At 41.2% G+C, this 16,901-nt stretch overlaps 1 protein-coding gene across 1 annotated transcript in view; it reads left to right on the top strand.

Annotated features, from left to right (window-relative positions):
- Nucleotides 1-16,901, top strand: part of CCDC169 (coiled-coil domain containing 169) — a 73,338-nt gene that overhangs the window by 49,310 nt on the left and 7,127 nt on the right. Inside the window, exons 6-7 of the mRNA XM_075199002.1 lie at nucleotides 937-1,035; nucleotides 7,074-7,127. Coding sequence (XP_075055103.1) covers nucleotides 937-1,035; nucleotides 7,074-7,127 — 153 coding nt within the window. The remainder of the gene's footprint in view (nucleotides 1-936; nucleotides 1,036-7,073; nucleotides 7,128-16,901) is intronic.

The raw sequence follows: 16,901 nt of genomic DNA, 5'->3' as shown, positions 1-16,901 counted from the left end.
TTTGCACTCTTACATTGCAACACAGCTGCAAGTGAGGCTGGGTACACATTACTGTGTTTTCAGCCAATTATCGGGCCAATCAAATGATAAACGACCATTTGACCCTATATCGCATTAGTGTGTACAATGCGACGGTGAATGTTTATCGTTCCAAAGTACATCATATTGTTTCATTTTATTTTTAAACCGGACTAAAAATGTTGCTCAACAATAGAACAATGTCGTTCCAATCCTGCAGTGTGAATGCACTCAGGACCAGCAATGTCCATAGATCTCAATGCAGTGTGCAGAGTCACCATCTTTTCAGCTGATGATTATGACTAATGAAGAGCACAGATCTGAAGGTAAATCGTGTAAAATGTGTTTAGTGTGTACACATGAATCGGCATGCTGATCCTGATTTTTTTTTTTTATCGTTGGGAAAATTGTTAAGGATATTGCATCGGGAGAAATTTTGTGTAGTGTGTACCCAGCCTAATACAACAAATTTTTGAACAAAGCTTCTCTCAGACATTGAGTTATCAGCCACATTTTTAGATTACAGTTTTTTTGTTCTAATCATCTCTCATGTTGACCTTGATGTATCTGTTATTCATAAATATTGTTACTGATATTAATGATCACCCTTGTTACTATTGTAATGTATTATTTAGTTGTATAATGCCAACATGTTACTTTACAGAGAATGCTTCAGCAGTCTCTGCTGCAGTGGAGTTTACGGTCTAAATTCTCTGACGCACAAATATATTATGGTTAATTTCGTCAGAAGCCAATTAACCTACCAGTATGTTTTTGGACAGTGGGAGGAAGCTGTAGCACCCACGCAAACACAAGGAGAACATGCAAACTCCACACAGATAGTGCCCTGGACGTTATCGAACCCTTGGACCCAGTCTGTGAGGCAGCAATGCTAAACTTCCATTATTGTACTTTCAGGGTTCATTAAATCAATACCTCAAGCATTTAGAAGATGAAAAGTCTTTGATGGACAATCAGTTAAAAGACTTTGAACTCCGAATAGAACAAGAAGCAAAGGTATTTCTGATAGGTGTTTATTTTTTTACACGCTCCCTTATATTACTAAAACAATATAAAGCAGCACACCCTATATAACCCTGGTTCTTGTGATAGAATATATTAAGCAGATTCTCTCTCTCACTCTCTACAGTCCATTGGTTTCTAGTATAAGAAACATGAAATTGGATGTAGTGGGCCTAAGTCATTAAAGAGAGTAAAGCACAAAAAAGGAGCAACTTTGCACCTTGGCAAAACCATGTTGCATTGGAGGGCGAGGTAAATGTAGAATGTGGGAACATATTTATAGTTGGAGTAGGCTGTGTCCTAGATCAATTTTAAATTTCAGTGTAAAAATAAAGCTATCAAGTATTTTTGTGCTAGATGAAAAAACATCCAGTATTTTACTTATGTGCAAAACAATAAACTAATTTGCACCCCTTGCATTGTAACATGGTTTGTCCAGGAGCAGACTTACTCCTTTTTTTGCTTTGCTTTCCTTAAGAACTCAGGCCCTATTTGTGAACTTTGTTTCATACTATCGGCACGATTCACACTTATACATTTTATTTAATTTAGCAGTTCTTAACTTTTGTTTTCAACAATCTAATGTATTGTTTGGCTAAAGGTTCATTCTAACTCCGTCTTAATCAAACTCGCCTGCACAGAGATAAAAAAAAAAAGCCTGTAGTTTCTCGTATCCCAGTTAATTAAACCTAAAAGTCTTAAAGAAACACTGGGAAAAAGTAAAGGGAAATATGGGAATTAACAGGGCTCCCATAAGAAATGATTTATCTTAAGAACCATAAATATTCCTAAACTAATGAGATAGAATTAATGTTTGATACGGGTCTTTCTGGTTGTAAATAACTGATGCATCTGTTTGTCAGGGGACACTGTAGTTGGAACAAGACAGATTAATAATCAATATGTGTTCACAAATTCCTAGTGCAAAAAATTACCACTATGCATAATAAAGGAAACATGATTTTGTGGTTAACATCGGTTTATAAGAACAATTTTCTACCAGAAAATATTTGCACCTATCGGGAAAGGGAGGATCTGGATAAGGGAAATGAGAAAAGGGTGTTTTACTTAGAAAAAATTTTCTTGGTAGGACAGAGATTGGGTTCCTGTAACTATAATACTATATACTACTATGCTGTAACTATTTTCAACATTAAGAAATTCAGGTGTCAGGAAGTAAGATATAAACAAGGTAAATTTATTCAGGTCATGTAGGGAAAAAATAGATAATTCTATTGACGTTCCAATATCTATATGAGGGCTTCCCACAAGTTCTTTGAATAATATCTACAGAAGTAATGTCCGCTCTTCCCTTGAGGTTACTAACCTTTTAAAACAGAAACTAGGGTTTTACCAAATTCATAATTATGATTTGGGTAAATATGGAATCCTATTGTAGAAAAATCCTCCCAAATCATGACCGCAATCAAACCCTAATCGGATTATGGAAATTCAGGTGGGGTAAGGCATATCGATGCCGAATACCCCGACAACACTTACCACGACATGATGATTCCAAAGGGCTCCTTACCGACGATCACAGATGGCGACTACTGTTGAAAGCGACTTGAACCAATCGCGAAGAAGTAATTGTCACAAAACTCAGGAATATTCCGCTTACTGGTTTCAGCACTACTCACCAAAGAGGCGCGGAGTCTAACGTGTCCCAGGTCTTCGCCAGGAACCCCCGCAAGGAAGTATGGTCTTTACCTGCGTGAGACACGCAGGTCGCGGTCCTCAGAGGGAGCAACCAGTGAAGCGATAGGATGGAAGAAGTGTCAGGCGGTCCGGGTCAAGCCGAGAGGTCAGGAGAAGCCAGTGGGAGAATCCGTATTCGTAGTCAAGAACTAGCCGGGTCAAATATCAGGAGCGCAGGAGATAGCAAAATGGTCAAACGTAGCCTGGGTCAATTCACGAGGAGCACAGAAGCAGGGATAGTCAGGATAAGCCGGGTCATGCACAAAGCACCAAGATTAGAACACACTGGAACGCTGGCGATTAGGGACCTAATACTCTGGCACCCACTGGGTGTCAGAGCTGCCTATAAATAGCATAGGGGGGCAGGGCTAGCTATTGGCGGTGGTGACGCTGATCACCACCGCCGGAATTAGTGAGTTGCTAGGCAACGGAACGCACTGCTGCTGTCTACCCGGAAGTGCGCCTGGTTGCCTCAGGAAAGGAGGTAAACGGAGTCTATAGGTCACTGGGTTAATGACATAAATTATGCGAAAGGGACCAATATAACGAGGAGCCAATTTTTTAGAAGGTACCCGCAGTTTGAGGTTACGTGTAGACAACCACACTTTGTCGTGAACCTGAAACAGAGGAATAAGTCTCCGGTGGCGGTCTGCCGCTTGCTTGTAGCGTTTAGAAGTCTCCTGAAGCTTGGTTTTGGTAGCCGACCAAATCTGAGAGAAGTTCCGTATTACGCCATCAACAGCCGGAACTGGAGAAGGATCATGCCCGGAGAAGTCTGGGAGGGTGGGTTGGGTACCATAGACAATAGAGAATGAAGAGGCACCGGAAGATTCATGGTGATGAAAATTGTGGGAGAATTCAGCCCAAGGTAGGAGTTTAGACCATTCCGTTTGACTGTCTGAAGAGAAGCATCGTAGAAAGACTTCAAGGTCCTGGTTAACCCGTTCCATTTGGCCATTAGTTTGTGGATGATAGCCGGACGAGTACTTGAGATCAGAACCAAGCGTTTTACAAAAAGCCCTCCAGAATTGAGAAACGAACTGAACCCCACGGTCCGAGATAATTTCACGGGGGCAGCCATGAAGCCTAAAAATCTCTTTTATAAAGATAAGGGCAAGCTGAGAGGCTGATGGAAGGCCGGGCAAGGGCACGAAGTGGGCCATTTTAGAAAATCTGTCAATTACAACCCAAATGGTAGTAAAACCGTTGCTAGAGGGAAGATCAGTAATGAAATCCATGGAAATACTTTGCCAAGGAAAATCTGGAATAGGGAGTGGTTGCAGAAGACCTGGGGGAGCCAACCTGGGGTTTTTACAACGAGCACAAGTGGCACAGGAGGCCACAAATCTCCTAACATCAGTATGCAGAGCAGGCCACCAATAACGTCATCGTAGAAACTCGTGAGTCTTCTTAACTCCGGCATGCCCAGCTAATTTAGAGGAGTGGGCCCATCGTAATGCCTTGGCTCGTAAATTAGGTTCCAGGAAGGAGCAACCCCTAGGGGGTGTCTTAGAGGAGGCATTGGTAAGAGCAATAATTTTGGTAGGTGTAAATGATAGGTAGAGGCTCCAAAGAGGTACACAGATCCGTGTTGTCGAAGGATCGGGATAAGGCGTCTGCCTGAATGTTTTTGGACCCAGGATGAACGTGCAAAGAAAGATGCCCATCGGGCCTGGCGTGGGTTGAGACAGCGGGCTTCGCTGATATACAGCAGATTCTTATGGTCGGTTAGGACTGTCACTGGGTGACGAGAACCTTCTAGGAGATGCAGCCATTCTTCCAGGGCTGCCTTGATAGCGAGAAGCTCCTTGTCGCCAATGCCGTAGTTCTTTTCATGGGGCAAAAACTTTTTAGAAAAGAAGCCACAGGGGAGATGCTTGTCAAGTTTGGATTTCTGGAATTACACTGCACCAATATCAACAGCGGAAGCATCAACTTCCAGAAAAAAGGGTTTCAATTGGTTCGGCTGGGAAAGGACTGGAGCAAATGAGAAGGCTTGTTTCAGGAGACTGAAGGCTTCCAGAGCCTCGGGAGGCCAACTTCTGGGATTAGATGACTTTCACGTCAGAGTAGTTATAGGAGCAATAATGGAAGAGAAGTTCTTAATGAACTGCCTGTAGTAGTTGGCGAATCCGATAAATCTTTGAATGGCCTTAGTGCCTTGAGGAAGAGGCCAACTAGTAACGGCAGATACCTTCTTTAGATCCATCCGAAGTCCCGAACCTGATATAATATATCCAAGGAAGGGGAGTTGATCAACCTCAAAAATACATTTTTCTAGCTTGCAGAAAAGTTGATGGGTGCGCAGACGGGCTAAGACTTCTTTTACGTGAGAGCGATGGGAGATGATGTTTTGGGAGAAAATCAAAATGTCATCCAAATAGACAATAACACAGTGATACAATAGATCTTGGAAGATCTCATTAACGAAAGATTGGAAGACAGCCGGGGCATTAGAAAGCCCGAAGGGGATGACAAGATATTCAAAGTGCCCGTCCCGAGTGTTGAACGCTGTCTTCCACTCGTCTCCTTGACGGATTCGTACAAGATTATATGCCCCTCGGAGATCCAGTTTGGTGAAGACTTGCGCTCCACTGATCCTATCAAATAGATCGGCAATAAGTGGCAAAGGATAGCGGTTCTTGATTGTCATCTTGTTTAATTGTCGGTAGTCGATACAGGGACGTAAAGACCCCTCCTTCTTTTTGACGAAGAAGAACCCCTGATAAAACCTCGAGATAGGTTCTCGGAGATATATTGAGACATATCTCTTATCTTCGCCGGAGACTCAAGCTAAGTCCTACCACATGGAATCTGTTTCCCCGGAATTAAATCAATCGGACAGTCCCAAGGGCGATGGGGTGGAAGAATCTCCGATCTTTGCTTGGAATAAACATCTTCAAAGGACTGGTAGGCTGAGGGTAGAGTGACATTCTCGGAATGGGTCTGGGTACGACAAACTTGTGAACGAGGTGAGAGGATGCACTGTTTATGGCACTGTGGACCCCAGGAAATAACTTTGGCACGGGCCCAGTCAAATTGCGGAGAATGGGCACGGAGCCAGGGGAGACCCAAAATAAGTAGATTAACTGACTGAGGTAGCACGAAGAATTGGATCCACTCTCGATGCTAGGCAACGGAACGCGCTGCTGCCGTCTACCCGGAAGTGCGCCTGGTTGCCTAGCAGGAAGACGGACACAGCACAGGGGCGGCGCCTGCCAGTAATAAGCCGGCTCCCCTTCATGACGTCAGTCACCATGGCGACGGGATTATCGCTGCTGTTAATGGTGTAATGTAAGTATGCGCCTATGTACAATGCAGTTTTTCACAAAGCCTTCTACATTGTACATAGGCGCATACTTACATTTCACCATTAATAGCAGCCCTATTAAAATATTTACAGTTTGCCGTCTGGGATATTCATTTATCTCTTGTTGAAAGCTGAGTTACATACATTCACTGCTTTTACCACTATACAATGCAATATATATATATATATATATATATATATATATATATATATATATATATATATATATATATATATATATATATGAAAACAGGGATACTCTGCACTCTCCAAACACATAATTAATGCTATATCAAGTACTGTTCTATATTAAAAACAGGGAATGTTAGTTCCACATATTGCAATATATGTTTAAGCTGACCAACTGACGCCAAAGTCTTCCCATTCTGGTCAGTCCTAACATGATCAAATGCTATGCTATTTTACCTGGGCTTAAGGCTTACCTGCACACAGCTTTTAAAGGCAAGTCTTTCCCTAGCACTAGCAGCCATGGGAGACCTGGGACTCACCTGACACAAGTTGGAATTAATTAATGTAAAGAATGGGGTGCAAGAGTCATGGGACTTACATTGTATAAACAAAAACAGACATAGGTCCTCTGCACTCACCATGTACAGACTGGGGTGCAAGAGGGGGTTGCCCACATTGTATAGACAAGAAAACAGGGATACTCTGCACTCTCCAAACACATAATTAATGCTATATCAAGTACTGTTCTATATTAAAAACAGGGAATGTTAGTTCCACATATGGAAGTCAAGGAGGATCCAAATAGTCTGACACAAATTATCAATCCTTCCTAAGTGTGTGTGTGTGTGTGTGTGTGTGTGTGTGTGTGTGTGTGTGAATATGTATGTATGATATATATATATATATATATATATATATATATCATACATACATATTCACACACACACACTTAGGAAGGATTGATAATTTGTGTCAGACTATTTGGATCCTCCTTGACTTCCATGTTTAAGTTTTATATCATTTGCTGACTCTATTTTTCTATATTCCTTAACAGGCATACTACAAAATTAATGATGAAAGGAGAATGTATATTGCTGAAATTGCACAGGTTTGTAATCGCATATCTGTTGGTAAAGATGGCTCTTAAAGGTTAAAGATTGCCAGTATTTTGGTGTAATATAAAAGCTCATGTTTCCAGACAGGAAAATCAACATGGCATTTGTTTTCTTATAAACAATCTTAATATATAATAATCACACACAGGAACAGTGGTGCAGACAGATGGAAAGGAGGCCATATGGAATACCGTATATACTCGAGTATAAGTCGACCCGAATATAAGCCGAGGCACCTAATTTTACCACAAAAAACTGGGAAAACTTATTGACTCGAGTATAAGCCTAGGGTGGGAAATGCAGCAGCTACTGGTAAATTTCAAAAATAAAAACAGTGCTGGATATCATTAACACTGGGCTCCCAATAATACAAACGTGAGGTTGTAAATAAATATATCAAAATGTATTGTTATTAAACATCAATAAAATTATATAAGAACATAATATATACCCATATCCTAATAAATTGTACACAAATGGTTAAACTAAATCCTTTGCACTTGGTATCAAGCCTAATAGGTGAACACAGATATAAATAACATTCACTAAAGACAACTCAGATCATGAATATAGAAATCAATGAGACAGTCTTTGGATACTAAATACATGTGCCAGTTCCATTTATTCTCCTTTAGAAGGTGATGAGCAGTTACTCCTAAGTGTTCAGAACAGTACAGTAATTTAGGCTTTAGTAATGCAAAAGATGCTGCACATACGCTAAATAGAATTTGATATAATAGCTCAGATAAATATAAGTTTGATTTTGTTTGCTGGAAGAAACATTTTAACAGAACAATACAATTTGCTTTGTGTGATTTAACCCTTATTATACTTGAAGTTTGGGATGTGTTTAGACTTTTCAATGATTTCACAGTTATGCAAAGGAATCTTCAGACACTTATTAATAGGTGACAAAAAATGAAAATATTGGACTTTAGAAAACTGATGCAAATAAGTGCAGTGGACAAGTCAGGGTACTCACATGTGTCTCTGACCAGCGGGGCTAGATGGAAATGTCCCGGTCTTTAGCTTTGACTGACAGGCTCCTTTTCATTTAACTTTATTGTTCCATGTGCAATGAACACACAAAAACGGGCTACAATAAAATGGTGGCTGACAGTGATCCACAGAGGCTGCAAATGCCTGCAGATGAGCGGGGGAGACTGGAGAACGGAGACCAGGTAAGTGGGACTCGAGTATAAGCCGAGGGGGGCTTTTTTCAGCACAAAAAATGTGCTGAAAAACTCGGCTTATACACGAGTATATACGGTATGTCTCCTCTTACTTTTATTGAGGTGTGAAATGTAAACTTATCAACAACTGGACCAATGGGGTTGTTTGTAACTGGATCTGTAGGATTGTTAAAATAGTAATATATATGTATCGTACATGCACAAACTGTAAATCGGGGCTATTTATTAACCTTTTTTAAAATGCCTGGCAATACTATAACAATAAAGCATCCTTCGTTGTCTAAAGCTGGGTACACACTACAGAATTTTCCACCAACTTTTTATGCCGAGCGATTTTACTTGCGATCGCTCGGCCCATGGACTGCATACACACTAGCCTTGTTTAGGACGATAAAGGGAAGAGCGGACGTCCCTTTAGCGACTTTTTACAGCCATGTTGTCGTGAGCAATGACTGTAATTTCGTACTCACTGTTGTAGATCGGTCGGAAGTTTATACACACTACACAGCGGAAACGAGATTGAAACGAAAATATTAAACGGTACGACCAATCAAATGAGGCGACAATCGTCCATTTGGGCAGACTTTCGACCATCGTGTCACTGCACACACTGACCCGACTTTTGAACGCGCAGTTGTATGTCGGCTGATTTAGCCGATTATTGGATGAAAACCGTGTAGTGTGTACCTAGCTTAACTTGTACTAGACAGATAAAAGCTAATTGCTGATTGGTTGATATGGTTTCAGTGCATATTTGCCCATTTCAGCAGTGTAAAATAACCCTCAGTGTCTCAGTAGCCGAGGAATGAATGTGCACTCTTATAAATACAGACTATGGGGACTAAGGTGCTTATAGAAGCTCTACACCATTTAGATTCCTGGGTGTGTGCACTTTGGTTGACTCGCCTACTCTGTGCCTCACGGTAATTAAAAGGCAGTTGAAAAAAGATGTTCCGATGTCCATAGAAATAAATAATTAGGAGGTTTTAATCATGTTTCCTGATGGCTGTGTGGGAAAGGTGGACCAACAGGTTCTGTGCCTCGAGAATATGTAAGAAACAAGTGTTGGTCCACCTGTCCTCACGAATGGGACCCTCACAGCCATAGGGAGCATGAAAATTGCATTCTTGTATATTTTTTACCTATGTACATTGAGAGATACTTTTCTGCTGTTCACAACCCGTTTCCCTAAAGGCCTGAGAGGATTGATTTCTCTGTCCAGTGAGGATTCTGTTTTCTGCTTTGATTTATGCATCTATGGCCTCAGATTTGGAAACTTGGCAGGATGCTACTCCCGCCTATGCATAAAGGAATAGGTCAGCTAATGTCATTTTTGTTGTCACCAAGAGAGCCATCACTATCCCCTCTACTGTATGGAACACATACAGATGTAGACAATTTTATGGCACAAACAGGGTATGTGGAGATGTGCTTATCTGCTCCCTGTTCCAAGCCTGTTGTACATCCTAATGTAATTTCCAGCTACTGAAACGCAGACTTGTTTCATCTTCCCTATTGGTTCAGATAAGGACCCAATGTAGAAAAATGTTTCATATAGAGCTGCACTTGATACCATACTCATCCTACAACAGTTTGACAGTAACCTCATGTTACAACTGTGTGCTGATTGGGGACCTTCTTCCTTCCACTATTGAAGTGTAAAGCTTACAATACGTTACAATTCATTTTAGGTCTAAATGGCCACAAATTGTACTGCGTATAGGCCCAGAAAGCTTACGGATCAGGATTGTTTGAATTTGCCTGGTAAATCTGGGCAGATGCTGACTGCATCTCTCTTTGTATGTGGTCATCATTTAACAGTACTATCTGTCACTGGTATGATCCAGCCGTCCAAATGCTGAATGGTCAGATCTTTACACATACATATGTATATGATCAGTTAATGCAAAGATCTGGTCGCTTGGCAGTCAGGCCAAGCAAGTGGATCACCTTGTCTATGGGCACCTTAATCCTGTTGCTTCCTGATTACCTCAATTGCCTTCCACATATCATGACTTCCCGTGTCACATGCATCCCTGTACCTACTAACATAACTGACCAACCGTCTATACCAGTGTTGGCTAACCTGTGACCCTCCAGATGTTGTGAATCTACAAGTCCCAGCATGCTTTGCCAATATATAGCAGCTTATTGCTGGAAGGGTATGCTGGGACTTGTAGTTTCACAACACCTGGAGTGTCACGGGTTAGCCAATACTGGTCTGTACAGTTTTTCTTATTCTGTACATAAGATGCTATTCTCCCATTATGTTCTTCTTGTCTGGGTTATGTAAGTTTACATTTATTGAAAAAAAGCATTTAAATGCATGCTATTTGATAGAAATGAAGATCAGTAAACATTTAATTATGGAGGATGTAGTGCACCAAGGTCCACTTGGAATGCATGATGTGTAGCAGGCTTAAAAGCATCCTCCGACTACCTAACTGTCCAAGAAAATTATCACAAAATCTTGGCAACCATGATGCAATGCAGTTGGAAGTTGAAAGTGATTGTAGAGTGCAGTGCAGGAGTTATATATAATGTACGAGTATCCTAACAGGTTAGCTAAAAGGTTTTTTTATTCATCTGAATTTGTGAAATGAACAGATGATATGACAGTGCTATACCAGATGGCAAACCCTTGTTGAAAATGGTCAGAATTGCTAATTGGAAGGCAAGTCGTCCGCAAAAAACAGTGATTAAAAATGAAGATATTAGCTGCAGAAAGCATTTATTTAATAGTTCTAGATTGAAGAAACCTTATAAGGGGAAAAACTTTCTTTTTAATTCGGAACTATGGGCTGCAATCTATCTATATAATATGCATAAGATAGTAATACAGATATCATAGTGCACAGCAGAAAGGAAGGGGAGAGATCAGAATATTATAATTAGAGACTTATAAAAACTATTCCTGGAAGGATCCAGTGGTCAAATGCAATTCCCTGGCCAATAGGTGATGCCCGTTGTCAGGTGAAGATTAATTAGGCAATTTATACTAAGAGTGGCTAAGTAACTTGATATTGTTGAAAGCATCAACATGCATTGTGATTGCAAAACCAATCTGAATAAATAAAAATCACATCACACGGTACCTTTCTCAAGATCACATAATCATTATAATCATATGATTTTGAGAAAGGTGACATCCGCCTCTCCAAAATAACGATTAGTAAAAATACTTTACAAGTCCGGGAATGCTGTGGGTTTTTCCTCTCTACTCCTATTTCACTATACTGATCTGTGACAGCTTCTGCCCCTGGGCTGTCTGGTCTGTGGCTCTAAATGGCTCCCTTTAATGTGAGAGGAGCAGTTGTGAGTCAATTATGTCATTTGTTTGTGACCACCTCTCCTACGCACCCTTTATGGAGAAGGGAGGGAACCAATGCATTCCTTACTTCCAGGCAGGAGCGTGGAACAAATATTTGGGGGGGGGGGATGCTGAGGACGACTACTATAAGGCTTGGAGCCCCTTTTTCTTGCATTTGGTATCTCGTTTTACAACAGTTGTAACAGTGATTGTAGATATAGAAAGACTCCCAATCCTTTGTTGATTGTTGTCAGTGTGGCAGGGATTGGCCAAAAATGTATTAATGCATTTTTAATTAAATATTATTATTAATATTACTAATTGGTACAATAGCTGTTAGAAAGATAGATCAATTCAATTGTTCATCTTAAAATTTTCATTTTTCATAGTCCTTAACCTAGTTTTTATTCAGATTTTATTGACAGCCTTATCTCATTTGATTGGGAGTATTTTTAAATCTATAGTCTGTCACGTATCGTGGAACGGATGGGTAGCTTACTGGTTTATGCGCCGCTCAGCAATGAGGTGCGAAGTCTAACGTGTCCCCAGGTCTACGCCAGGAACCCCCGCAAGGGAGTATGGGATTTGCTGCGGGAGATACGCAGGTCGTGGTCCTCAGTGAGAGCAACCAGTGAAGCGTTGATGGAAGAGGAGTCAGGCGGTCCAAGTCAAGCCGAGTGGTCAGGGAGGTGCCAGAAGGAGAATCCGTAATCGTGGTCAGAGACATAGCCGGGTCATACACAGGGGACTGGAGATTGTTTAGCTAAGTCGGGTAATACACGGGAAGGCACACTGGAGAATGGTATCTGGAGGAGCAGGAGCAGTGGAGACCCAATACTCTGGCACTCATTTGGTGCCAGAGTCTGATGTTTATAGGGGACGGCCACCCTAACTATTGGCGGTGGTGATGCTAGGCAACCAGACGCGGCCGGAAGCAGGTGCCTGTCCCTGTGCAGGGGATGCGGCACGGGGACGGCGTCTGACATAGTCACAGCCTCACTGGTTATGGTATGTGCTATAAATTTAAATTGGTATATCTCATGTTTGTTACTGGACGCCCCGCACGAAATTCAGGGTAAGCATAAGTGAATACAGGTTATTTATTAAATGTTTATGAATGGAACACTTCAAATTTTTTAAATAAACAAATCAATCAATCTGTATTAAATCTATGCTCAGGCTATCTATATTAAAGAACATGTGGTAGTTATACTAAGGCAATCTATCATTTAAAAAAGTTTAGAACAGATGCCATGACTTCAGAAAGTAGCATGAAGGCTTTTGTGTGGAAGTTCATGGGGGGGGAGGGGGGGCACAAACTCTGCCTCCCACCCCCCCCCCCCCCTTTCCCAGTTCCTACACCCCTGCTTCCAGGTAAGCCTTGTGCCATAAGGAAGCCAGAGGTATGTGACAACAAGTCTGGGTAATTCCTGTAATAAAATATCTACAGGTATTAAACATTTTCTTTGACATAAGTGATAGTAAATACTATAGAATATGCATTCTGATAAAATGTGCTTCTATCCATTCTCCTTTACAAACCGTAGTTACCTAATAATGATGAAGTGCTTAAAATGTAGATATGTTCCTAAATTGAAATCTGTCCTTCATTACTTGATATATTAGAGTTTGTTCACATTGTATACCAAAGTCACGTACACTAAGCCCCAGAGATACCGTGTGTACATAACCTACCTGGGATAGAAGATTAGCAATACACTCGTGTGCACTTCAATTAGCTGTTCTGTATAACATGTAAACGCACATGGCTGAAGGGCAGGTGTCTTTATTGAATATATATCAATCATGCCGCTATCAGGAGACAGTCTTTATAAGCTTATGAGCTAATGCCCGTAGTGCTGTGAGACAATATTATTGTAGGTAGAGCCTTAGTTTAAAGCTGTGTCTGTCAGTTGTAAATTCTGCTTCCTGATTACAGTACTGTTTCTAGTAGGGTAAAGTAATTAAACAGCTACGGAAACAGCTATGGGAATATGTATAGTTAATTTCTTATTGTACCTTGTTTAGCTAAGAAGGTTTTCAATTATTGTAAGAGCAAGGTAATGGTTTTGGATGTAAAAAAGAAATCCATGGCAAAGAAATGATACACCTTGCACACCTTTGTGGAAAAGTACCCACTGGACGAAAAAATTATATTGTGAAATGAATATGGTAGACGTGGAATATAAAGCATCTTGCCTATTGCAGGTAGGATCTGTGTATTTTGCAATAGTGGCTAGAACTTGTATGTGCAAAAGTTACCTGAATGCATGATCCACGTTTAGGAGTCCATTTGAAGGTGCCAGAGAAGCTGTGCACTTACGTGCACTTAAGCTGTGCAAAGTTTGTTGTCAGAATTAGTTTTTTAGGTGCCGTGGAATTTGTCCAGCTGCGAGGTAAGATTCCGCTTTCTTCAGAAAAATAAACTTTATAAAATATGTCTCTTTAGCTAAGTATTCCAGTGCTTTATTTTTTTACAAATAATTTACAGATTATTCAGCCATATGGGTCACAGAAAACCCGAAAGCTGTTTTGCAAAGCCAGGGAAATAATGCATTTAGCCTTCCTACAATAACATTTTCACGTTGCCTCCTGACATGCCTGGCATTAGCTAGCTAAATCGTAATTCAATAACAGGTACCGCACACTTGAGTAATATGTAGCTGCTGCTGTTGCTCTGCAAACTGGCCTGGAAACTTGAACTTTAATCTGTTGTCCACAGGAACACAGCAGAGTAGGGGCAAGCATCAATTAGCTCTTATAATAGCTGTTCCAAGTGCATATAACTCAAGAATGCTCAGTTTACATAGGATACTAGCCCTTCTTTTATACATTTTTTTGCGGAGATCTGGTAGATGGTAGACCAGTCCCCTTAACCAATGAATGCTGACTATCTTAGACTAATACCTACTAATGAAGGTTTGACCATACTGTGATTCTCCAAGTGTTGTGAAACTACATTTCCCAGCATGCCCTGTCAGCTATCAGCTGGCTCTCCACTGGCAGAACATGCTGGAGCTTGTAGTTTCACAACACCTGGAGAGCCATAGGTTGGCCAGGCATGTGCTAGTGTTTGTAATATGCATTTTAAAACACATGAAAACACTACAAACCATTGTTTCTATCATTGCTGCTAGTGTCACCATACCCACTGCCACTAGAGTAGCAGTATGTAACAAGTTACTACAATTATGAAATATTAGCACAAAGATAGAATGACAAACTGACACTAAGAATGTACAGAAAAATGATTTACTTAACTTCGATCAATAAAATTGACACGCAAACTTCTTGAGATGTGTGGGTACCCCAATTGATGCATGCGTTACATCCAAGATAAACTTTACAGTAGTATATTTCTTTGGCCACCAGAGAGATTCCAATTAACTTTCATGTCTCATAGAATCAATTCTGGTTCAATACTGACTTTAGACAGATACAATACTAACTTTGGACATTAGGTGGCAGTAATAATTTAAGTATAGACCACTACATCTAATGTTTACATTCTAAAGATGTATTGCTTATACAGATAAACAAACAACATGTCTTTCTAAATAATTGTCTATAGCATTCTAATCTGTTTCATCATCATCATAATTTATTTATCAGACGCCACAAATTCTGCAGCGCTGTACAGTCAGCAATACTCAAACAAACAAATCTATATCTAGGTCAACATGTCTAGGACTGTGCAAACATTCTCTATGAGCCCAGTTTATTAATGGACGAAAAGCACTATTGCTGGCAAAAACTGACTTTTTCGGTGGTGATAAAGCTTGTTTTGTTTCTCACTATACAACAAAGCGTTAGCGCTCATGCATGCGCATATCTGCAGAGACTGACCTGCAAAGCGATAAGTTAACTCTTACCGCTCTGAGCTGTAGCACTCAGCTGACCCAGCAATACGAGTGCATTTTTTTGGATATATTGCCATGATAAGGAATTTTTAGTAAAATATTGTCTAGGAATGTGACGACTACAGAAAAATACTGAATGCTGTAATGCAGACCTGCACTAAATGACGACTTTCTAAAAAGAAGACTGTGAACAATTCCGGCAAGGGAAGATACCGTCAGTGACTGTTAGGAACCCCTCCAGTCGGTACAACACAACCCGGAATCTACTCTGCCAGTCAGGTGTTCACTGGAGCCCCTAGTGGTGGGGACAGACTGGGTTGCAGACTGACAGAGGGTCGTGAAGTGTGTACCGGCTGGGGAGAACCCAGGTAAATGAAGTGAAGTCCAAGCAAAGGTCAAGGGCCGGCAGCAGATAGCAATTCCAGTAAACAGGCCAAGGTCAAGGGTCACGAGCAGACAGGAAGGTCGGTAAACACGCCAGAGGTCAGGGTCACGAGATACACAGGCAAGGTCCAAATCCAGGCAAAGGGTCATACACGGGTAATCAGCAGAATATTCAACGGGCAGGAACAAGGCACAGAGCAGGTCAGCAGACTGGCAACAGAAGCTATAACCGGCAGTGAGGCTGCAGACCTCACTGCCTTAAATACACAGATGGCCAAATCAGGGCTTGTATGCACCCCTGCAGACTAATCAGCAGTACAGAGCCAGACCAATTAGGGCTAGTCCCTGACACACACACAGTTGCAGGCTAATGCCTGTAATTTCAGCCCCCTGTATTAATTAGCCCACAGGCTGTGCCTGTTTTTGCGCATGCGCCCGGCTTCCAGCACTGCCGAGACGCAGCGATATGTGAGAGGCGTCGGCCGGGCAGGAAGGGGAAAGGACGTCCCGGTCGTCAAGATGACGGCCAGGACGCCAGGGGGAGCCAGAAGCGAGCCGCGGCGGCTGTGAGTACCGCCACGGCTCGTGACAGTACTCCCCCATTGACGTCTCTTGGAATCGCAAGTATTACATTTTATTAATGGGCCAATGTGAGTACCCCAGGGGTGTGTAATGTGTTTTAGGAAAGATTAAACACTTTACACACCCCTGGGGTCCTCACATTGGGCCGTTAATAGCGTATTGGTATGCAACCAATATATTCTCATGTCAACATTCATGCCAAGTAGCTGTTCCGCTTTTTAATGTTGATTTTTTTTCTATTTGGTAATTTTGCCAGGAAGTATCAGAGAAATGTTCTCTGTATAATATCATTGGGCAGAAGGTATGGGAAATAATGTTGTACAACAATAGAGAAACTATTCTGAATTCCTAGATGATGTTATCGGTAATGATGCATTTGGTAGCATTATCATACACTAGTAATTAAATACGTAGGCCGATAACAGGCAACTGCATCAT

The sequence above is a fragment of the Mixophyes fleayi genome, chromosome 2 (genome assembly GCF_038048845.1).
Source record: "Mixophyes fleayi isolate aMixFle1 chromosome 2, aMixFle1.hap1, whole genome shotgun sequence".
NCBI classification, from domain to species: Eukaryota; Metazoa; Chordata; class Amphibia; order Anura; family Limnodynastidae; genus Mixophyes; species Mixophyes fleayi.
This window is presented reverse-complemented; position numbering and strand designations above follow the sequence as displayed.